Below are 25,448 nucleotides of genomic sequence, written 5' to 3' on the forward strand. Positions count from 1 at the left end.
ACCGTCTGGGCCCGCTGCCTTACGGGGATTCTGCTTCCTGAAAAGCTTAGTCACGTCCTGCTCCACAACTGTGAGGGCAGTGGGAGAGGAGGGGGGGTCCGAGGTGGGTTTGGAGGTAATGTCCATGATGGTGAGGGAGGAGGGGGAGGGGTGTGAAACTTCAAACCTCGCATAAAAGACGTTTAACTTTTCTGCTAGTTGTTTGTTGTCCACGGCGGGAGGGGCTTTGGGCCTGTAGTTGGTGATTTGCCTAAGCCCTCTCCAGACAGAAGCAGAGTCGTTGGTGGAGAATTGCTGCTCCAGACGTGTATTGTACTTCGCTTTAGCCTTTTCCACCTCTTTGCTAAACGCATACTTGCAACGCCTGTAGCCCTCACGATCTTCTGCCCTGAAAGCCATCTCCTTTTCCCTCCTCAAGTGTCTCAGTCTGGGTGTGAACCAGGGTTTGTCATTGTTAAAAGTCACCCTGGTGCATGATGGAATGATGCTGTCCTCACAGAACTGAATGTATGACGTCACAGTGTCTGTGTACTCATCCAAACTGTCTGTGGCAGCCTTGAACACATCCCAGTCTGTAGTGTCCAAACATGTGCGAAGCTCCTCCACAGCCTCACTGGTCCACTTCTTAGAAGTCCTCACAGCAGGTTTGGAGAGTTTCAGCCGTTGTTTTTAAGCAGGGATGAGGCGAACCATTACGTGATCAGAGAACCCTAGAGCAGCGCGGGGCACGGCTCTGTAGGCTCCACTGACTGTTGTGTAACAGTGATCCAGCGTCTTCTGCTCTCTCGTCGGGCAATTAATAAACTGTTTATATTTGGGCACTTCCTGGCTCAGATTTCCCTTATTAAATTCCCCCAGGATGATCAGTAAAGAGTCCGGGAAGGTTCGCTCCACATCCAGAATCTGCTCCGCGAGCACGCGCTGGGCCTCATGCGTGTCCGCGCACGGAGGGATGTAAACAGTGGCCAGAATGAATGAAGTGAACTCACGTGGAGAATAGAAAGGCCTACAGTTAATGAAAAGATATTCCACGGCGGGAGAGCAATGTTGGGAGATCACAGTCACATCCATACACCAGGCGTTGTTGATGTAGACACCTCTACCTTTCGTCTTTCCCCCGGAGAGTCCCCGTTGTCTGTCTGCGCGGAGGAGCTGGAATCCCTCCAGTTGAAGCGCACAGTCCGGGATACGCTCGTTGAGCCATGTCTCCGTAAAGCATAAGACGCAAGAGGAAGAGAAGTCTTTGTTTCTCCTCATCAGCAGCGCCAGTTCGTCCGTCTTGTTGCTGAGTGAGCGAACGTTAGACAGGAAAATTCCAGGTAGGGGCGTGCGAGCGCCGCGTCTCCGGAGGCGCACCAAGGCCCCTGCCCGCTTTCCTTGTCTTCGCCGCCTCACTCTTTTGCCCAAAGAGTAAACAAAATCTACTGCAGGTACTATAAAGACTGGCAGTAGATCAACAGGAGTTGTTGTTCTGATATTTAAGAGCTCTTCACGGGTGTAAGAGCACGCAGACACATAAGAAACACACAAAAACAAAAAACACACAGCGCACCAAATCACCAGGGCGACCGTACGTGGCGCCATCTTGGATCATGAGCTCCAGCTCCAGACTTGAGCTCCAGTCTCACCTGGGCTGTAGAAAATGACAGTGGCAGGCTGGGAGGATGTGTGAGTCTATGTGTACTGGTGGGCTGAAGAGCAGAGGCAGAGGTGCGGGAGTACCCCATTATCCAGCCGGGGAGGGGAGAGCAGGCAGCTGATGGGGGAGGGGTGGGTGATTGATCAAATCTCAGGAAGTGAGAATTGAGGTCGTTCACCCACAGCAGGTCCCCCTCCGTCTGGGCAGGAGGTGCTTTGAAGCCTTAGATAGTCTTTAGACTTCTCCACACCCCCTGGATGTTCTTCTCCTGTAGCTGTCGCTCTATCCTTCTCTTATGGCTGGCTTGGCTTGTCCTGATTTTCCTCCTCAGCTTCTTCTGTACAGCCTTCAGCTCCGCCTTGGTCCCTGACCTAAAAACTCACTTCTTCTCCTTCAGCAGAGCTTTTATGTCAGGGTTAATCCACGGCTTGTTCAGAAAACACCGCACCGTCTGGGAGGGAACGATGTTTTCAAAACTGAAGTTTATGTAGTCCGTGATGCAATCAGTCATTGCATTGATGTCCTCTCCGTGTGGGTCACAGAGCTCTGTCCACACTGTGGTGTCAAAGCAGTCTCTCAGAGCCTCCTCACTCTCAGCAGTCCACTTCTTCACCACACGGGACACCACAGGCTGTCTGTGCACAATGGGCTGGTACACAGGCTCAAGATGGAGAATGTTGTGGTCAGCTCTACCCAGGGGAGGCAGTGACGATGAAATGCTGGCTTTTGAACTTTGCGCTGATAACAATCCAGATGGTCCTTTTCCTCTTTGGCCCACAGGACACGACGTCCATGATTTCCAAAAACAATTTGAAATGTGGACTCGTCAGACCACAGCACACTTTTCCACTTTGAGTCAGTCCATCTCAGGTGAGCTCAGGCCCAGAAAAGCTCTGAGTGTTGTTGATATATAGCTTTGCTTTGCATGGTACAGTTTTAACTTGCACTTGGAGATGTGGCGACAAACTGTGTTAACTGACAATGGTTTCCTGAAGTGTTTCTGAGCACATGTGGTAATATCCTTTACAAATTCATGTCTGTTTTTAATACAGTACCACCTGAGGGATTGAAGGTCACAGGCATTCAATGTTGGCTTTCGGCCTTGCCACTTATGTGTAGAGATTTCTCAGCATTCTCTGAATATTTTGATGATATTATGAACCATAGATGATGAAATCCCTAAATTCCTTGCAATTATACATTGAGAAATGTTTTTCTTAGACTGTTGGACTATTTGCTCACCCCATCCTTGTTTGTGAATGACTGAGCTCTTCCAGGATGCTCCTTTTTATACCCAATCATGGCACTCACCTGTTTCCAATTAACCCGTTCACCTGTGGAATGTTTCAAACAGGTATATTTTAAGTATTCCTCAACTTTGCCATTCTTTTGTTGCTCCTGTTCCATCTTTATTGGAATGTGTTGCAGGCATCAAATTGAAAACAAGTGAATATTTGCATAAAAATAATAAAGTTTAAAATAGTTTAAATTAGTTTAAATATCATGTCTTTGTAGTTTATTCAGTTCAATGTTGGTTAAAAAGGATTTGCAAATCATTGTATTCTATATTTCTTTTAAGTTACACAGCGTCCCAACTTCATTGGAATTGGGGTTATACGTTGATTTCAATGAATATAGCATTTTCAAAACAATAAAAGGAAACATGGTGATCTAAATATGTTATGTGTTAGCAATTAATAGTTAATATAATAAAACAAAATTAAATATAAATTATTACATTTTGATGATGTTTATAATTTCGCTTCCTGGTTGGACATGGGCAGCACAGATGACACATATAGGTAATTCCATAATCATTACCAAGCACTAGTGCACTCTAGTTGTGATTAGACTAATATAAATAAATTATAACACCTTTGTTAAATCACTATTTACCTTGTCAGTAATAAATGGTCCTTTTGCATACATGTTCTCTGCAATTTTCTGTGTTGATGACATAGGTAAAGGGATTCTGTTTTAAAACTCACTGCTACTTTCTGTGTTTTTGTTAGACTGGCCAACCTACCCCTCACATATTCTCACATATAATCACTTGATGCCATCTACATTACTGCTGTCTGTCTGTCAGCTTTGGTCTGCACAGGTGAATAACACTATAACAATAACACTAATAAAGTCACAGATGGTAGCTTTAACTGATGTAAAATTATGATAAATATTAATTGCATGTACTATTCCACCAAACTAGGTAATATTCAGAGAAACAGAAAAAATGCACTCCCAATTGACTCCCAGAACTCCAGTTAATTAACCCCATGCTCTCTCCTCTTGGCTGTTGTTCAAATAAATCATTTATCCAAATAAAACCATGACTATAATAAAAAATTGTTTGATTAAGACTCCATCTTGACTAAGCAACCAATGGTATACAGTCATAAAATGAACTTGGAAGAACTGTTAAAAAGCCAAAATAAAATACTATACATACTGTTTACTAAACATAAAACAGTGACTGTCAGACACCCGCTGCTCCTCCAAACCTAAGGAATACAGTTATTGAAGGTTAAGGTACACTATACTGTCTCTGTAAATAAATGTGTTCTCTGCATTTGACCCATCCTTCAGTACTGCTTAGGGAACCTCAGTGCAGCATCTGGGTGCCCATATCCAGATCGTGAGCTTGTTTTGGTCAGGTCTACTTTAGGACCATTACTTCTGTAAGAGTTTGCAACAGCGGTCAGCAGGGACAGGTGGAGGGTGGAGGCAAGTAACAACAGTGCAAACTGCTTCCAACCTCTAACCCTAGGTTTTAATTCTCATGCTTGCTGTTTCCAGAGTAATTAAACTATATATTTAAAGTACAACACACCGATATAGTGGTAGACTCTAAAGTAAGACTGTGAAAAAAATAATGTTTTCATTTTGTTTTTAAAGCATCACATGTTGCACCAGTCTGTCCCTCTGTCTCTGCTGCGTCTAACCAACCCTACGCAGAGATCACTGACCCTAATATTAGGGATGTAACGATATGCAAATCTCACAGTACAATATTGTCACAGTACTCATCTTAAGGTACAATATTTATATCAATACTGTGGAGATGCTAACAGACTTAAAGAAATGCTACCTTGTTATTTTAAAAAGCCTTGACAAGCTTTTGTCGCTGTATTACTGTCAAGTATTAAGACAAGAAAAGTTCTTTAAAACAGTTATTTCCTCCTACTGTCTGCAATGAAATGGACTAAAGGATCACGGTTTATGTAGCTTCCTCTATTGTTTTAGCTGCTGCTGCTGCAACAAAAAAATTATTTTATTTTGGTTATTGCTACATCCCTACTTAATATAGGCAATATGCGCTTTTTGAAAAATATCTTGAAATCTCTTCTTTGTCCAAATTTTCAATATAGGATTATTGCTGTTTCAGTATTTTATTTATTTTCCCTCTGTCCGTCCAACCTTAATAACACTCTATCTAATCTAATTTAAATGATCAACTATTCTAAGATAAGCAAAAAATACTTACACTTAATGCATAAAATCTTTAAAATCACAACACTACACGCGGCTTCTACTCCACTCTAGAACCCTCTCTTGGTTCATTACCCCTCTCACAGTCCACAGCCTCTCCCCCAGGACAGTGCTCTGAAGTAGACAGGAGCAGACAGGAGCTTACATGAGCAGAGAGGAGCAGACCGGATTAGGCAGGAGCAGCACACTCGTTCAACAGGTTTTTACTGTTTGTGTAGACTTTATTTTTAAGTCATAGTAAAGCTACTCTTTTCTGCTCTAGCCCAATTTCAGTAAACAGTATTTCAGAGCAGCTCTTCACTTCAAACTGTTGGAAATATGTAACAGAGACACATGACACTTAAAATGGACATTTCACTCTTGATGGTACTGTCAGTATCATGAATGAACAATAAAAAAATAAATTCTATGCCATGTGTTTGTTGTGAACACAATTTAACCACAGACATGCTCAGAACTAAACCAGTGATAGTTTATGGACTTAAAATCTGACAGGAGTCTTCAATTTCTGATCTGTGATGTAACAATTCAGGGATAATTAAAACAGGTTCAAACTAGATGACCTAATAAGCTGGATTAATGAAGTGTCAATAAACAGACATGACACTATTACATTTTGCACAAATGAAGCAAAATACATCTATGTTTAAGGGAACAACATTATCAGCTCTGTTTGCTGTAAAGGACAGAGCCTGGCCAGAGCAGTGGTCATGCAGCACCAGTGTGGCCCTACCTGCTGGTGGGGCAGGGTCTATGGGGAATCTTCACTTACCGATCCTCCAGTCAGCTCCTGTGTATCCGAGTGTTCACTGTGCAAGACTGAAGTAAGGAGCAAAGGGCTGGGTCACTCCAGAGGAGGGAGGGGAGATGGTGAGGAGAGTGTTGTGTGTAGGGAAGGGAGGGGTGAGGGGCAGGGGAGGACGTGTTGATGGTGAGGAGGGTGGTGTATGAGGGTAGGGAGGAGTGAGGGGCAGGGGAGGGCGTGGTGGTGCTGTGGATAGGGCTATTCCTGTCTGCTGACAGATCCGCTGTCAGATCGCATGTCAGTGTGAACCCTCTCACTCTGCGCTGGGTGAGACCTGGGACATGCCCATGAACTGGGGTGTAAGAGCCGGGAGGACAGAAGCGGCTGGCACTAGGGGTCTGTGAATGGACTCCCCTAGAATTGATGATGTGTTTCTTTCTTTCTTTCTAAAATAATTGAATAAATTACAGGGGTCTCAAATAAACTGAGGCATTTTCCTTACTGTGAAGTCATAGTTCACTACTAGCTGTAAACCAAATCAGGAAATATGCATAATTTAAATGGCCAGTGTTATGAAAAAAACATTTAAATAGGTCATTATGTTATTCCTTTAAAAAAACATACCTGAAGTTGTATTTTGTTTGATTTATACATGTATTTAATCCTACTTATTCAGTCTCCTATTGTGAGCTCAAATAGGAGATTCAAATTCATGACCCTGCTGGTCACGAATTTGAATTTCTCCAGAAAGTGCTCCTTCTAGTTTTTAGGTCCATATACCTTCTCAGTGAAACTAATAAAAATTTATGAACACTGCCTAATTCATTGTGGATAGCCACCAGAGGCCTGTACTACAAAGCTGGCTGAACTTATCTTGGATAAGTTTCTCTTATCAAGATAGAATAAGGCAGATATAAATGTCTCTAGATAAGTGGTACTATACAGCATGAAAGTGAGATTTTTAGTACCTGTTTGAATGAGTATGTCATTTGGAAACTAGTTTCAGTATTGATTAGAATCTGATTGTCGATAACTTTTGACAACCCTAACTCATATTGATTATAGGGTTATTGATTATTGATTGGCCAGAGCGGTTATAGTACTCACATTGATCATAGCATTGGAGGTGATGCGGAAGAGTGTGGCCCTCTCGTTGACGGCCTTGATCTTCTCTGAGCCCTCCAGCTGGCCCCTGAGAGCCTCTAGTTCAGTGAGTGACCTCTGCAGTGCGGCACCGTGCTTGGCGATCAGCTCATTACATGTGCTCAGGTCCTCCAACTTACTACCCAGGAGCTTCAGGGTCCCCTGCACCTCGGCCTGGTCTGACTGAGACGCCTGCTCCTCGTCCCCAGACTCATCTGCAAAAGACAACACACAAGATGTTATAGAGGTGGACACAGTAATGTTGATATTGAAATTTCAAGTTCAGTTTTGAAACAAAGGAATAGACTCGATACTCAATACTGATTCCAATACCATGATAATAGTTTTTAAAAAAACACACACACATTATTTAGCCAATAAAATTTCATTTTCAACATTCAATTTTAGTATGTTCTTTTACATGTTCTGATACAGCTCAAGACCATTCTAAAGCTATTCAGGAAAGGTTCATATCTATCTTGTGTATGTGGCTTTTTTGTATTATTACTTGTTCAAATAAATATCTAGTTGTTTGATTAGTGTCAGGTTTTTGTTTTACGTTTTTAAGATATGTTTTAAGATATACGTTTTCTTCTCATGTACACTCTGTATTGTAATTAAACAGAGCTGCCAGCTAGTTTGGCTATTTACCTATATTTTAGTTGAATAATTAATACCTTAATGCATTGGAATTTTTTTTCCAGCATCTATTCATTCTCTCCACACTCTTTGGGCGTAAACTGCTATTGTAGCCACAGCTGTCCTTGGGCAGACTGACATTTACACTTAGCAATGTGGGTGAAGTGTCTTGCCTGAGGCACAACCACAATTTTCACTAGAGAAATTGTGGTTGTGTTTTTACCTGAATGTCTACAATATCTCCTGTTGCACAGAGAAGCAAAGATGTTTCAACAAGGTGATTCATTCATAACTCGTACCAAAAGTACGAGCCAAGACAAGTGAAACAGAACATCCACTAAAACGCACACATTTCTTCTACCAGCAGAGGGCAGTGCAGCAGCTTCATGAGGATTACAGCAGGTCAGAGGAGAAGGACAGCACATGACAACAAACACTCCCTACAAAAAAAAATCTTTATTTCAAAATTACGGAAATGATTCTATACTCACTACCCATTCTGATGCCACAATAATTATCAAACCAATTTTCAAAACAACAATTTCTAATGTAATTTTTTCAGTACTTCTTCAAAGAATAAAACCAAGACTATAAATTCCAATATCTCAAGGTTGAGCAGCTGGATAACTTTCCATGGTAACACTCAGATAAGCCTGTGCTGAGTGGAAATTACTTTACAGACAGTCAGGTAGTGCTTGTGCAGTGGCTATAGCTAAAGAAGCACTTTGGAATGGCAAAATTAACGTGGCCACTTACCAACATGCTAGCAAAGAGATACTTGATCTACAATTCTCTAAAAGTAATCCAGTTGAAAGGCTGTGGACTTTAAAGGTGCACTATTTGCCACACAGTCCACACAGTAAACAAAATTCTCACCAACTGTGCATGACTGTTCTTCCATTTTTACTCCAACCAAGAAAAAGAATGTGAAGCAGATCAGCAGCAGAGTTTACTATCCAGGAGAGTCCTCAGAACAGAAGCTCCAGTCTGGGCAGAGAGTGGAGAGAGAGGAGGGTCCCCGGAACTGAGGCACCTGTCTGGGCTGTGAGAAGAGAGAGGAGGGTCCCAAGAACAGAGGCTCCTGTCTGGGCAGTGAGCGGAGGGAGGAGGGTCCCCAGAACTGAGGGTGTGAGCAGAGGCAGAGTGGTCCTTGTAGAATCAAGGAGGGTCTAATGAGATCAGGCTCTAACCGGAGCAGCATGACCACTGGATTCTAGCAGCTTCTGAAATACTTCGCACGAGAAGTTACTTTGAAAACTCGAGTCATGTGCTACTGCGACATGTGAAGAGATATGTGAATGGACCTTCCTTGACAGGTTTTTGAAATCATTTTGATACACTGAATAAGATTGGGTATTGTAACACCATAGTATTATGCTGTTCCCTCATCAAAAAGGTGCCTGAAGAGGTTTGCTATGTCATCCATGCATGTTTGAGGAATTTAGTGATTTCTCTCAGACCTTATTCGTATCCTCCTTACAGTTAACAGAACGATTCTGTTCAAAGCTGAGCCCACAATCCTGCGTCAATTGCCAGACAGCAATTTTCCATATAACAGCAGGACACAAAACAACTTCACAAACCTTTATTTTCAAAACAATAAAAAGTAACATGGTAATCTAAATATGTTATGTGTTAGCAGTTAATATCACATAGAAGTGTAATATCCTCTCTGTGATACAAAGTTCATTTTGTCAATGGTAGTCTATGTAAAACGAAACTCAAAAGAGGCAACCATAGATGCTAATTTATATCACGTGTCTCTCACATGCAGAAGACATCTCCTCTCCAAAATAACTAACTTCTTTACCTGAGATAAATAAGAGTTTAGTGTTGCTTGTTAATTTTATGCCATACGTTCCTGGCAAAAACCACATGATCCCCCACATTGGATGTCCTGTGATTTAACAGATATTTAGTCCGTTATTAAAATATATTTGATTGTGTATTGTCTCCAGATGTTGAGCTAGGTCCATAGTCCAGACTGGAGTATGTTCTGACATTACACTAATGTGCTAGCCCCTTCCTCCTCAGCCAATCAGCTTCAGGATCTGCCTGTTCTCAGCCAATCATAGCGGGTTTGAGAGCAAGGGGAGATTAGCACTACAGTCATATGTCAAGGGCACAGAACTCTCCACCTCAGAGATCAGCCTCTTCTCACATGTACAGTATATATGGTTCTGTAAATACATTAAAATTCAAATAGCAGAATGGCTTATGCATGCTTGTCCTCCAGCTAAAGATCCTGGCTTAAGATTATAGGTGCACTCCGTCACTTTTCTGGTGGTGGTAAAATGCATAATAAATATCCCAAACTTTAATATTTAAGCTTAATGTCACCAGTAATGTTCCACATAATCTGTTGTACAATAGTTTTAAAGGAGCCCTATTAGGCAAAATAAAATAAGAAAGATCAGTATATGCCCACTGCTCTGTACTTACGTTGTTCTCCAATTTTAATAATCAGTTAATCAATGATAAACATAGGATTTGGCAGCATTGTGTAACTATTTTGGGGAAAAAAAAAGATCTGCTTGCCAGTGTGATCTGCAGAGCGTTCAGCAGAGTGGCTCTTTATTGTGATGATGTTCAAAACACTGGATTGTAAAGGGGCAAGTGGGAACTGTCTCCCATTGGGCCTGCAATTTTCCAACCTAGAAGTCAGTAAATTTGTTTTCTTTAATTAAGTAATTTTAATTAAATATTGTGATTTAAAATGTCCTTAACATAATGATTCACGGGTGTCATAGATAATAACTATATAGCAGACATCAGCACAATATGAAGCTTCAATTTTATGGGAATGTTGTGCACTTGGGGGAAACATATGAGGACATGGGGAAAACATTTAAGTTAGTGTTATTATACATATATTGATACCCTGATACTATTTGATGCTAAAACATGTGTCAGAAAATATTGTTAAAATTAAGTAGAAAAGGTATTTGTAAACATGTTTTGGTTTTTTTGGTTTTTTGGGTTTTTTTTGTTTGTTTGTTTGTTTTTTGTTAGAATAAACATGTCTCCTTTAAGAGATGCCTATGATTGGACAAATCTCAGATCTAGATCAAGATCTTGAGACTAAATCCACCCACAAATGCCCATTTCCAATAGAGCTTCTAAACTGGGCAGTACCTGAAGAACTAAAGAAAACAGTGACAGGGAGAAGGAGTAGGGTCTGGATGACTAAAGGGTAGTGTGAGGGTGGAGAAGGGGCTGGGTCTGGACATATGGGAAACAGTGTGATTGGTCTAACAGGTATCCACCCTTCAAACTCCACCCCTCCTGTGAGATATTTGTAATCAGAAAACATCTGGATGTAATCATGGTAGTCGTGCGTGATGGCCACAATGCTGCAACTTTATCTAGTTTGCACTAGAATGGCCAAAAAAGAACTAGGAACAGTAGACGGTGCTAAAACAACATATGTACAGTTTAGTATCTACAAAAGTCAATTTAGTGTTTAGTTCCACTTTAACGCACACCAAACAAAGTGATGCGGAAGAAGAAAAAGCACGGACATCTGTTCACTCCAACCTGGGCAAAGCTTACGTCCCCCCTCCACAGCACAGAGCAAAAGCCCTCCTCTGTAATGGGATATTGATCAGGGAAGCAGCACATACAAGAGATGGCCGCCTGAATCAGCCCTTTGTTCTGGCCCGTTACATGAGCAAAGGGCCAGGAGATCCCTGAGAAAAGCCTCTATATCCAGCCGGAGTGTGAGGGCTGCTTTCAAGGCACGATAGCGGACAGCTGCCAATGGAGAGGCAGCCTGGCACTACCTGCTCATCCATATGAAGAGGGGAGAGGTGAAGAGGGGCATAGCAAGATGTTTCATTACTGAGAGTCAGAATATGATCCATTAAATGAACTGCATGTACTCTGCACTCTTGCTGGTTTTTGTTTGTTTGTTGTTGTTTTTTAAAAAGGTACTACAATCACAACTGCCTTAACTTGTAGATACAGGACACATAAAAGTTTTCTCATTCTCAGTATATGGACAGGCCTCATGTAAAAGCTCAAACTCCAGAATAACAGAGCCCTTTTAGATTTTTAGATCTGAATTTCAGCACTGAAACTGGTAACCCAAATGAGAGACTCATTTGAGGCTCATTCTGCGTTTGGATTGGATAATAATTTTGAGAACCAAAACACAAAATTATTATAACTTGGACATGTCCAATGTTTTTGTAATAAAGCATAAATCAGCATTACAATAGTTAATACTGATTGCATTGCATTAACTATTGTACCACTTCCATACAGTTCCAAATGTAACTTTACGATTGGGACTTAGTCATTATAGTAATTTATTTTCTTTAAACTCTTTGCATCTAGGCCTGTGACGCAACAGGCATGATCTGGTTAATTTTTTGCTCAAGGATCAACAAAAACTTGGCTTACTAAGCACATAGAAGGGCATTTTATAAATTTTATAGTCTATCATAAAATGGTACAACAGTATGGTACAACAGTATACTGTCATAATGCAGGCGGACTGGACCAACGGACGCGCCCAGGCCCTCACAGAAGGCGCGCCACACCTGGGAGGTGAATTGCGTGCCTTGGTCGGACACAATGTCGGACGGGATTCCGTGGAGACGGAAGACCTGGTGGGTGAGGTGGTCAGCAGTCTCCTTGGTAGTGGGAAGCTTGGGCAGGGCAACAAAGTGAGCAGCCTTAGAGAAACGGTCGACAATGGCGAGGATAACGGTGTTGCCCTGGGACGGAGGAAGACCGGTTACAAAATCCACCGCCACATGTAACCACGGACACCTTGGAACAGGAAGCGGATGAAGCAGACCAGACGGCGGCGAATGGGAGGCCTTACCCCTGGCACACACCTGGCACGCGGAAAGATAGGCCCTAGTATCCTTGTCGACGGTGGGCCACCAAAAGTGTCGTTTCAACAGGGTGAGTGTGCGGTTGGTTCCGGGGTGACAGGTGAACCGGGAGCAGTGGATCCATTCCAGGACCTGGGAACGCACAGGATCAGGGACAAATAATGTGCCAGGTGGGCCATTACCTGGGTCGGGGTCGTTCCGTTGGGCCTCCCGGACCAGGTCCTCAATCTCCCACCGGACGGCTGCTACGACTCGGAAGGACGGAATGATGGGCTCCGGGGCGGTGGAACTCTCCTCCTGGGCGAACTGATGGGACAGGGCATCGGGCTAAACATTGCGAGTCCCCGGGTGGTAAGTGAGGGTAAAATCAAATCGACTGAAGAACAGGGACCAACAGGCTTGGCAAGAGTTAAGACGTTTAGCTGACTGAATGTACGAGAGATTTTTATGGTCTGTCCAGACCAAAAAAGTTCCACCCCCACCAGCCAGTGGCGCTATTCCTCCAGGGCGAGTTTAACCGCTAGCAGTTCACGATCCCCCACGTCATAATTGCTTTCTGCCGGGGATAAATGACAAGAAAAGAAGGCACATGGAAAAAGGCAGTTTTTAAGTTCAAACCTCTGGGAGAGGACGGCTCCCACGCCGGTGTCCGATGCATCTACCTCCACGATGAACTGGTGAGAGGGGTCGGGCTGGTGCAGGATGGGGGCGGAGGTGAACAGGCTCTTCAGATGATCAAAGGCTGATTGGGCTTCAGGGGACCAGATAAACTGCTGGGAAGGAGAAGTGAGTTTAGTGAGGGGTGAAACAACTCGGCTAAAATCCCGGATGAACCTCCCATAAAAGTTGGCGAACCCAATGAACCGTTGGAGCTGTTACGGTTACTAGGAGTGGGCCAATTGGTAACCGCCTTAATCTTTTCCGGGTCTGTTATCTTCTGACCCCTTCCTACAATAAACTCCATAAAGCCAACCTCCTCCGCATGGAACTCACACTTTTCTGCTTTTACATAAAGTTTATTCTCGAGGAGGCGTTGGAGAACCAAACGGACATGGTGCTGGTGGTCCTGCAGAGACTGGGCGAAAATAAGAATGTCATCTAGGTAAACAAATACAAAACGGTTCAGGAAGTCCCAAAGGACGTCATTAATTAACGCCTGGAAAACCACGAGAGCGTTAGTCAGACCAAAAGGCATTACCAGATATTCAAAATGACCTAGAGGGGTTTTGAAAGCGGTCTTCCACTCGCCCCCCTCCCTAATGCGCACCAGGTGATAGGCAGAAATCCAATTTGGTGAAGATGATGTCTCCATGAAGTGGTGTGAATGCGGAGTCGAGGAGTGGAAGGGGGTATTTATTTTTAACGGTGATGTTGTTGAGACCTCGATAATCGATACAGGGATGCAGGGTCTTGTCCTTTTGGGCCATGAAGAAAAACCCTGCCCCCCGGGGCTCCAGGCAAAAGGTCGATGGCAAAGTCATAAGGGCGGTGAGGAGGGAGTGAGAGCACCCGACTCTTACTAAAAACCTCCCTCAGGTCGTGGTAGTCCTCTAGAATCGAGGAGAGATCCGGCGCCTCGGGAGACTGGTCGAAAGTGGAGGTAGCCCCCCCAGCAGGCAACAGAGCAGATTGGAGGCAACGGGTGTGGCAAGAGGAGCTCCACCCCGACACCCTCCTCCGGACCCAGTCGATAGTAGGGTTATGAGTCTTTAGCCATGGATAACCCAGGACCAATGGGGAGGAAGGGGAGGAGATCACATGGAAGCTGCGGGACTCATGGTGGTTGCCGGATAAAATCAAGGTGACTTGAACTAAAACTTGTCCGTTAAGAGCTAGTGCAGTGAGGGGACACTCCAAAGGCTCCAGAGTCATTCCCCACTGCTCGGCCACCCGCTGATCAATAAAGTCCTCCTCGGCTCTGGAATCGACTAGGGCTAAAACAGGTAAAGTCTCTGAGCGAAAGCACAGCGTGGCCTGGAGTAACAATTTATTGTCTTTCTCTGGGATGGCCTGCTGACCCACCAGTACTCCCAGGGCTACTGGTGGGCCCGGTCTTTTGGCCAAACCGGACAGGAGACGAAGTAGTGCCCCTTCTTGCCGCAATAAAGGCACTCCCCCGCCAGGCGGCGACGCAGACGCTCTTTGGCTGAGAGGTGAGCACGACCCAGCTGCATGAGTTCCCCGGTGGGCAGTGAAGAGGAGCGCCCCCCGGTCCGGATAGGTGGATGGCGTCCCTCGGGCCCGGCGGGTGAATGGCATCTCTCAGTCCGGGCTGGCGAGTGGCGTCTCTCTTTCCGGCGTGTTTGCAAACGGCTATAAATCCTGTTCGTTAGGGCAATCAGCGTTCTCAAGTCGAGAGGCTCGTCACGGGAAACTAGTTCATCCTTTAGTCGGTTGTTAAGTCCCTTTAAAAATACAGCTTTTAAGGCGCTGTCAGTCCAATCCACCTCAGCGGCAAAAGTCCAAAATTCTATTCTATAGTCCGCTACCGACTTAGATCCCTGGATCAGGCTGAGCAGGCGGGAAGCAGCGTCCGCCTGGTAATGCGGGTGGTCAAATACTAGTTTAAAATCCTTCAGAAAGTCCTCAAAGTTTATCTGGTTTAGCACAGTCTTAGCAAATTTAGCTTCTGCCCACTGGAGCGTTCTCCCTCTTAACAGTCCGCATATATAGCGAGTCTTTGCAGCGTCAGACATAAAGCGGGCTGGGCACTGCTGAAACATAGACATACACTGAAACAGGAAGCCCCGACAGAGGCTGGGCTGACCTGAATAGGGGTCCGGGTCCGTGCCCCTCGACTCCAGGGGGCTCGATGGTGCCGTGGCCCTTGTGGTGGTGGCGGCAGCTGGAGCCGAGGGAGCGAGCAGCGCGGTGACTTGAGTGTTTAGTTGGGCCACCTGCTGGGACAGAGACTGGTTGCACTCCAACAGAATCTGAATGGTTTGGTCATGTTGTCCGATGATTATTCCGTGGTGAGAGAACACCTGGGGGGGCGAGAGATCTGACCCCGAGTCTGCTTGTTCCATCTTTTGGCCAGATCGTTCTGTTGTAATACAGGCGGATTGGACCAAGACGTGCAGGACTCGGGGAAAGTGTTTATTTACAATAAGTCATAAATTGAACAATAATGAAGGTAGATCTGGCGATGAGCGATGGGCGAGGTGCAGGCCAGAGTCCCGGGGCAGAACGTGGAGTGGGAAGGAGACGACGGTGCGGGCAGTACAGGGGCAGGGAGCAGAGTGCAAGCCAGGGTCCGGGGTCGTGGAGTGCAGGGACGGAGTCAAGGCAAGCAGAGCCAGAACGAGGAGCAGGGTGCGAGACAGGGTCCAGTGATGTGGAGTGCAGAGGCAAGACAAGACAGACTGTACCAGGGCTGGGCAGCAGGGTCGGAGCAGAGCCGGGAGCGAGGGAGCCGGGATGGTCCAGGGAGCAAGATCTGGAGGGTAGCACAAAATCCAATAAGCGAGGTAACAGTGAGCAAAAATACAAAATACAAGGACAAGCAAGACAATCACGTTGACATGCGGACAATCTGGCACCGAGTGTCTGGTCCTGGCTCCTCTTATCCCGCGGCAGGTGGCGTTGATTGCGCTGATGGGTTCCAGGTGCACGCGGGAGGAGCCAGGAGCTCCGCCCAGCTCCGGCTCAGGCAGGTGAGGGAGGGGAAGGAACAAGACAGGAGGCAAAACAGGGAGCAGGAATAACATGGGTCATGACATATACATGCTATTGTTTTCTCTCATATCATGACATTAAAGGTGCACTCTGTAACTTTGCTGATAGGTGGTCCAGTACCTGCATGTCTCCTTAAAGCTGTTATTGCTGTGCCTGGAATGTTACATAGTATGGCATTAAAAGCATAAAAGAGAAACGCACACATTCTTGCTCTCTGGTAAATGTCCATTGTATCTTATGTTACTTAAAGTGGGACTAAACACCTAAACTCCTTCCACGTCCACATTTAAAATAGAACTGCTAAGCTGGGCAATACCTGGAGGACTAAAGAGGAGAGTAAGGGGAGGGGGGAGAGGCAGGGTTTGGAGGTATAAGAACAGATATCCGCCCATGCAGCCAGGAGTTTGTGTAAAAACCTGGCTGTAATTAAGGCAGTCTTGTATGAGGTGACACAATACTTGAATGTGAAGCTGCAAAATGTACATAATTTGCACTAAAATTGCAAAAAATGAATAGAAATAGTAGATGATGCTATCAAAACCATATACACAGTTTATGAGCAAAAAAAGTTGATTTACTGTTTATTTACACTTTAATACATTCTTGCCATAATAGGACTCACTTCTCTTCAGATCTAACCGGTAACTTTGCTTGATGATGTGACCCACTTGTTGCCATGAAGATATATACGTTTCATGCCATATTCTGGACCATTCTAGTGTGGGAAAAGGGACATTTTCATGAAGTTAATTGGACACCCCCAGCAATATTTTATTTTAATAAAATATTAATTTAATTTAATTAATTTATTTTAATTTGAAAGTGATGTATTTTATTTACTTAAAATGTCTACAAAGACTGTTTTCAGTGGAAGTACATAATGTTTGAAACCAATGCTGTAATATACTGGCGCGTGGCGGTCACTGTTTTTGAGCAGTTTAGATATGGAGCCACATGCCGGGAATGAGAGAGAGACAGAGAGAGATAAGTAACAACAATGAATGTGAACATGAATGCAGTTGCTTGACGCTATCCACTTGGTAGCAGAGGATGGTTCAGCGGTATAAAAGAAGGTGAGTCAAGACTGAGGAAGAAAAAAAAAAAACAGAATGGAGTTTGAGTTGCTACAGGATAAGCAAAGTGAGGCTTTGGTGCAACTACAGCTTGAACAGCTAAAGGTTGTGTGTTCTTTTGTCAAGATAGATTCAGCAAAGCCATCAGAAAACACATGCTGATAAGACTGATAAGTGGGCAAGTTGAAAAGATCATTGAAAGTGAAGAAGAGGACATAGCACGCACATTTCTGCTAAAGCTAATCGCGTATGCTAACAATGCTACACCAGCCGAACTGCCCCCACAGAATACAGTGGCAGACGTCAGCACCAGTCAGGATACAGAAGCACTGGCGAGTTTACAAAAACAATACGCCAGAGCAGTGAGCCCAGGCCTGAGTTTACATGATATGCTGGAGATCAAATCTGATCTCAGCCTGTCACAGCTGCGTACAATCCTACCAGGGCATTACAAGGAGGACAGTTCCACTGTCCTGTACAATCGCTTAATAAACCTCACGCAGGACAGTAGTGAGTCACCGCAGAACTTCCTGTTTCGTGCTATTGAGGTGAAAGAAAGACTGCTAGTGGCATCCAAAGAGCCTGGCATTGAAGAGCAGTACAGCCCTGCAGTACAGCTGTTTTAGAGGAAGTTTCATGAGGGCTGTGGAAACAGGGCTGATTAGTGCTGATGTGAAATACCAACTAAAACACTACCTGGAGGACCCCGCTGTCACAGATGAGCTACTGATTACCAAAATTAATGCAGCAGCCAGTCTTGAATGGGAGAGACATCAAAAGTTTAAAAAGCATGTGACAGAACCCAAAATCAGAGAACTTCAAGTAGAAGCAGTTCCAGAGGTGACAGTAGCAAGTGTGGACAGTCAAGCATGTCTTCCTGCCCTACCAATAAAGGGTAAAACACCCAAACCACAGATCACACCAACCCAAATGTGGGATGAGTGGTCACTTGTCACGGGACTGCAGAACTGGAAAAAGACCTGGTAAATAGACTGGGCAAATTGACATGTCTTCTAGTACTGTCACAACCACACCCACACAATTTGACACCCAAGATTTGTACAAGCTAGACACTGACAGCATTCAAAAGGTAGAGACCAAACTAGCTGCTAAAACAGAGATGCCACAGGAACAAGAAACAGTCAGTATTGGCTTACTGTCCCCAAATCATAGAACACAGCTGCTCAATTTGATTGGAAAGAAATATGTCATTAGCTGCTCTCTTAATGATGTAGAGACCAAAGCTTTGTGGGACACTGGGTCACAGGTGTGCCTAATGAATGAGGCCTGGAGGCAAGATAACATGTCAAAAACAACCGTCAGGGACCTACCTGAGTTAATGGGTTCAGGTGTAATGGATGGGAGGGCAATAAACAAGATGCCAATTCCGATCTCTGGGTGGATGGAAGTTACCTTTAAGCTACGTACAGACAGTGGTCAACCAGTAGAGCTTCTCGTTCCAGTGTTGGTGGCAAAGGGACCTGAGGTGGCAGAGCAGCCGATCATTGGGTTTAATGTGATTGAGCATGTCCTTAGAATGGGTATTGAACCCTCATGTGCCATCACTGAAGCAGTCAGTGCAGCCTTCTTATTCAGTTGTAAAAAGAGGTTTTTCTGAAGGTGATGCAAAATGGAGATGATGGATTGGGGGAAGGCACAGTCAAAATAGGCAGTGAGACAGTGACCATTCCAGCGGGCAAAACCAAAGCAGTTAAATGTTTTGTCAGGGCAGGTACACTCACGAATACGCAGGATGTACTGTTTGAGCTAAACCAGTACATTCAGTTACCAGATGGGTTACAGATGCAGAGTGGGGTAGTGCAGTTAAAGAAAGGGTGCCGGTCCATGCTCACCATCCCCATTACAAACTGTACCAGTCATGACATTCAGCTGCAAGCTAAAACAGTTTTGGGACAGACACAGAGAGCCAAAACGATCTATCCTGCTGATATGAGACTCAATCAGCCAGGTAGCAACAGACCTAGACATAAAGAAACATAACACAAAAATGGTTAATAGTGAAACAAAAGAAATGGATATTGCCGTTAATGATCCTATGGACATGTGGGAGCCTCTAGTTGCCCTCGACCATCTCCCTCAAACAGCTCAGGAAAAAGTTAGGCAGTTATTGAGGGAGGAAAGACATGCATTTGCACGGGATGAGTATGATGTTGGGACAATTCCCTCTTTGCAGTTAAAAATAAGACTGAAATGATGGATAACCAAATCTAAGTCATCATATTCTAGTCCCATTGTCTGTGTGCGAAAGAAAGACGGCGGCGTTCGCTTGTGTTGTGACTTTAGAGAGTTCAACAAAAAGTCAATACCAGACCATCACCCAATTCCCCACGTACAGGACATGTTGAAAAGTCTGAAGGGAAGTGCCTGGTTTTTCAGTCCTCGCACAAGGGAAGGCAAGGCGTATCACCAGGGCTTCCTGGAAGAGTCAAGCCAGCCCCTCACTGCTTTTATCACCCCCTGGGGTCTCTTCGAATGGGTAAGAATTAATTTGGTCCAGCGGTTCATCGGCTTCGCTAACTTTTACAGACGGTTCATAAGAGATTTCAGTGGAATCATATCGCCCCTTACTAAACTCACCTCTCCCTCGTTACAGTTTTCCTGGTCCCCTGAAGCGCAATCCGCCTTTGTCAGGCTCAAGAAATTGTTTACCTCCGCCCCCATCCTCCACCAACTTGACCCCTCACGCCAATTCATTGTGGAGGTGGATGCGTCGGACAAGGGAGTAGGGGCCGTCCGGTTCCAACGGTTTGACCCCCATAACCGCCTCTTCCCCTGTGCCTTCTTCTCCCGTCGTCTGTCCCCGGCCGAGGCCAACTACGATGTGGGGGACCGGGAGCTGTTGGCCGTGAAGCTCGCCTTGGAGGAGTGGTGCCACTGGCTTGAGGAGGCGGAACAGCCATTCGTGGTGTGGACGGACCACAAGAATCTCGAGTATGTTCAATCCACTAAGCGCCTGAACTCTCGTCAAGCTCGCTGGTCCCTGTTCTGCAGTCGCTTTAATTTCACCCTCACCTACCGTCCCGGATCCTGGAATATCAAGCCCGATGCCCTCTCTCGTCAGTTCACGTCGGAATAGACTGCCACCTCCGCCGAAACCATCTTTCCTCCCTCCTGTGTGGTGGCCGCCGTCCATTGGGAGATAGAGGACACTGTCCGGGCGGCCCAGAACCCGACCCAGGTAACGGCCCGCCAGGTAAACTCTTTGTACCTAAATCTGTCCGTTCTCAGGTGCTTGAGTGGGTCCAGGGCTCCAAGTTCGCCTGCCATCCCAGTGTCAGTTGCTCCCTCTCCTTGCTCAAGCAACACTTCTGGTGGCCCACTATGGACAAGGACACTCGGGCCTACGTGTCGGCCTGCCAGGTATGTGCCCAGGCAAAGGCCTCTCATTCACCACCTTCCGGTCTCTTACATCCCCTCGCAGTTCCAAGGCGGCCTTGGTCCCATGTGGTGGTGGATTTCGTCACTGGCCTTCTTTCCTCCCAGGGGAATACGGTTATCCTGAACGTGGTGGATCGCTTCTCCAAGGCCGCCCACTTCATTGCCCTGCCCAAGCTCCCGTCCGCCAAAGAAACTGCCGACCAACTCACCAACCATGTCTTCCGGCTCCACGGCATCCCAGCAGACATCGTGTCGGACCGGGGCACCCAGTTCACGTCCCAGGTGTGGCACGCCTTCTGCGAGGGTCTGGGTGCTTTGATCAGCCTTACGTCTGGTTTCCACCCGCAGTCGAATGGGCAGACCGAGTGGGCCAACCAGGACCTGGAGTCGGCCCTGCGGTATGTAGTCTCCGCGAACCCTGTGGCCTGGAGCTCCTACCTGCCCTGGATCGAATACGCCCATAACGCCCTAGTAAGCTTGGCCACAGGCATGTCTCCCTTCCAGGCGTCCCTCGGATATCAGCCCCCGCTCTTTCCGACAGAAGAGAGGAACCTGGCGGTTCCCTCCATTCAGCATCACCTCCAGCGCTGTCGCAGGGTCTGGAGGAAAACCAGGACCGCACTCCTCCGAGCGGGAGCCCACACCAAGGCAGCGGCTGATCGTCACCGTGTCCCGGCTCCTGAGTACCGGCCCGGCCAGATGGTGTGGCTGTCGTCCAAAATCATCCCCTTGAAGACCGATTCCCGCAAGCTGACCCCTGTTTTCTTGGTCCGTTCAAGATTACCAAGATCATTAATCCGTCCGCCATCCAGTTATCCCCCGTCTCTCCGTATCCACTCGACCTGTCTCTCAGGTCAAGCCCGTCCACACCAGCGACCTTCCCCTTTTCCTAGCTGAGCTGGGTCGTAACAATATCTATTTCCATAGAGACACACGTGACACCATCAAGCCAAGGTATATGTCAGAACTGTGGAGAGGCAAGCCTACTCACATTAAGAATGCTACTTTTTCAAGGTATTTTTGAGCAATAAAAACCTAAAACTGAATACATGTAAAATGGAATGTTTAATGCCACACTATGGAATATTCCAAGCAAAGCAAAAAAAATAAAAATAAAAATAGGATCCCAGTTCAAAGAGAAAACATTTGCCCAACTGGACAATAAACTGTTATAGGTCACTGTACTCACATGCTCATGGGGTGGGGGTGGGGTGAAAAAAGTGCTGACATAAGACTCAAACAGCATGTGTACTGGGGAGTGTGAGAAGGGCCAGGCAGGAAAAAGCTTAATAAAAGATAAGATATGCCTTTATTAGTCCCACAGTGGGGAAATTCCAATGACATTAGCACTAACCTCACCTGCCCCACCCAGGGCAATATAGCTGAAGACATTTAACAGAAGTGCACATTTAAATACACACAACTTGATTCTAATGTGAGGTTTAACCAGACTGAAGGAATGTTCCATATACTACCGATCATTTCTATACAAGATAGATCTCCCAGGGGTTAGTGCACTGATGTAAGTAAAGCTGGCTGGTACTTCTCATTTACACCTACTTAAGTACTGATATATTTTACAGTACTGTTACAGTGTTGTTATCTGGGTCAAAGTTGGTTAGTCTTCTCACTGGGACACTGTTCACTGCACATAAAATCTAAAATTTTGTGCATTATTCGTGTTTTGTTAAACTGGCCAGCAAGATGAAAAGTCACGAGAATCTATCTTGGTATGCTGCCTCTGTTGCGATTGAGATTGGATTGGACCAATCACAGGGCCGCATTGTTGTTTAGGCGTAGCCAAAGGTGAAGTGCCTAAACAAAAAAAAAAACAAACATGGCGAGACCAATAGACGTCCATCCATCCATCTTCTTCCGCTTATCCGGGGCCGGGTCGTGGGGGCAGCAGTCTAAGCAGGGACTCCCAGACTTCCCTCACCCTGGACACGTCCTCCAGCTCCTCCGGTGGGACCCCAAGGCGTTCCCAGGCCAGTCGAGAGACATAGTCCCTCCAGCGTGTCCTGGGTCTTCCCCGGGGCCTCCTCCCGGTGGGACATGCCCAGAACACCTCCCTAGGGAGGCGTCCAGGAGGCATCCTAAGCAGATGCCCGAGCCACCTCAACTGGTTCCTCTCGATGTGTAGGAGCAGCGGCTCTACTCCGAGCTCCTCCCGTGTGACCGAGCTCCTCACCCTATCCCTAAGGGTGCGCCCGGCCACCCTGCGGAGGAAACCCATTTCGGCCGCTTGTATCCGCGACCTTGTCCTTTCGGTCATTACCCAGAGCTCATGACCATAGGTGAGGGTAGGAAGATTGACTGGTAAATCGACAGCTTTGCCTTTGGGCTCAGCTCCTTCTTCACCACAAAGGACCGATACAGCGACCGCATCACTGCAGACGCTGCACCGATCCGCGTGTCAATCTCACGCTCCATCCTTCCCTCACTCGTGAACAAGACCCCGAGATACTTTAACTCCTCCACTTGAGGCAGAGACTCACCACCCACCCGGAGAGGGCAAACCACCTTGTTCCGGTCGAGAACCATGGCCTCGGATTTGGAGGAGCTGATTCTCATCCCAGCCGCTTCACACTCGGCTGCAAACCGCCCCAGTGCCTGCTGCAGGTCCTGGCTCAAAGAAGCCATCAGGATAACATCATCTGCAAACAGCAGAAATGAAATACTGTGGTTCCCGAACTAGACCCCCTCCGGCCCCTGGCTGCGCCTAGAAATTCTGTCCATAAATATAATGAACAGAACCGGTGACAAAGGGCAGCCCTGGTGGAGTCCAACATGCACCGGGAACAGGTCTGACTTACTGCCGGCAATGCGAACACAGCTCCTGCTCCGGTCATAGAGGGACCGGACAGCCCTTAGCAAAGAGCCCCGGACCCCATACTCCCAGAGCACCCCCCAAAGGACACCACGAGGGACACGGTCGAATGCCTTCTCCAGATCCACAAAACACATGTGGACTGGTTGGGCATACTCCCATGAACCCTCAAGGACCCGATGGAAAGTATAGAGGTGGTCCAGTGTTTCGCGACCAGGACGAAAACCACACTGCTCCTCCTGAATCCGAGGTTCGACTATCGGTCGGCTTCTCCTCTCCAGTACCCTGGAATAGACCTTACCGGGAGGGCTGAGGAGTGTGATTCCCCTGTAATTGGAACACACCCTCCGGTCCCCCTTCTTATACAGGGGGACCACCACCCCAGTCTGCCATTCCACAGGTACTGTCCCCGACCGCCACGCGATGTTGCAGAGATGTGTCAGCCAAGACAGTTCCACAACATCCAGAGACTTGAGGTACTCAGGACGGATCTCGTCCACCCCCGGAGCCTTGCCACCGAGGAGCTTGCCAACCACCTCAGTGACTTCAGCCAGGGTGATGGACAAGTCCGCCTCCGGGACCCCAGTTTCTGCTTCCTCCTCGGAAGACGTGACAGTGGGATTGAGGAGATCCTCAAAGTATTCCTTCCACCGCCCGACAACATCCCCAGTCGACGTCAGCAGCTCTCCACCCGCACTGTAAACAGTGTTGGTGAAGCACTGCTTCCTCCTCCTGAGGCGTCGGACGGTTTGCCAGAATCTTTTTGAGGCCGTCCAATAGTCCTCCTCCATGGCCTCCCCGAACTCCTCCCAACCCTGAGTTTTTGCCTCTGTGACTGCTCGAGCCGCGGCACGCTTGGCCCGCCGGTGCTCATCAGCTGCCTCAGGAGTCCCACGAGCCAACAAGGCTCGATAGGACTCCTTCTTCAGCTTGACGGCATCCCTTACTTCCGGTGTCCACCACCGGGTTCGGGGATTGCCGCCACGACAAGCACCGCAGACCTTACGACCACAACTACGAGCAGCCGCATCGACAATAGAGGTGGAGAACATGGCCCACTCGGAGTCCATGTCTCCAACCTCCCCCGGGATCAGGGAGAAGCTCTCCCGGAGGTAGGAGTTGAAGACCCCTCTGACAGAGGGCTCCGCCAGACGTTCCCAGCAGACCCTCATGATGCGCTTGGGCCTGCCAGGTCTGTCCGGCTTCCTCCTCTGCCAGCGGATCCAACTCACCACCAGGTGGTGATCAGTTGACAGCTCAGCCCCTCTCTTCACCCGAGTGTCCAAGACACGTGGTCGGAGATCAGACGATACGACAACAAAGTCGATCATCGACCTCGACCTAGAGTGTCCTGGTGCCACGTGCACCGATGGACACCTTTGTGCTCAAACATGGTGTTTGACGTACTTCAGCCTATTTTAACAAAAAATATAGACTATTTTGCTTGTGAAAAACAGAGAGGAGAAGGTTTTGTGCATTTGTGGACAGGAAAGATGTTTGTGCTTTTCTTTCAATTGTATAACAAAAGTTAGATTTTCCGTCCGCTTTTGTGACGCTTTGATCAGTCAGACCAAACTTTCATCATGACACTCTGCGTTTTCCTGATCACTGTCAGTGAGAACAGTTCCAGACTGATGAGTAGACCTTCATTAAGAGTGCTACAACATTAACCTTGACCAGGTTAATGTTTTGTCCTTTTAACTTCAAATAAAGCCTACTTCTTATTTTGGAGTAGCTTACTGACTTGAGTAGAATCCCGTCTTAAGAGTCATTCATGAGATCTTTGTTGTATTTAGCTTGTTAGCTTCATTCACACAGGTTTCAGTAATCCTAATAGTCCTGATAGTTATCATTTGCCTCTGTCTCACAGAACCCTGGGCTGATTTTAAGTTCACAACTTCATTAAAGCTGCATGCTTATATTAACGTGTGATTCTGAATCATGAGAGCAAAAAGTATGTAAAAATGTAGAG

At 46.4% G+C, this 25,448-nt stretch overlaps 1 protein-coding gene across 1 annotated transcript in view; it reads right to left on the minus strand.

The window, feature by feature from the left end:
• Window positions 1-25,448, minus strand: part of osbp2b (oxysterol binding protein 2b) — a 121,338-nt gene that overhangs the window by 53,658 nt on the left and 42,232 nt on the right. The window contains exon 3 of the mRNA XM_033972984.2: window positions 6,981-7,231. Within this exon, the coding sequence (XP_033828875.2) occupies window positions 6,981-7,231 (251 nt within the window). The remainder of the gene's footprint in view (window positions 1-6,980; window positions 7,232-25,448) is intronic.

Source organism: Periophthalmus magnuspinnatus, chromosome 9 (genome assembly GCF_009829125.3).
Source record: "Periophthalmus magnuspinnatus isolate fPerMag1 chromosome 9, fPerMag1.2.pri, whole genome shotgun sequence".
NCBI classification, from domain to species: domain Eukaryota; kingdom Metazoa; phylum Chordata; class Actinopteri; order Gobiiformes; family Gobiidae; genus Periophthalmus; species Periophthalmus magnuspinnatus.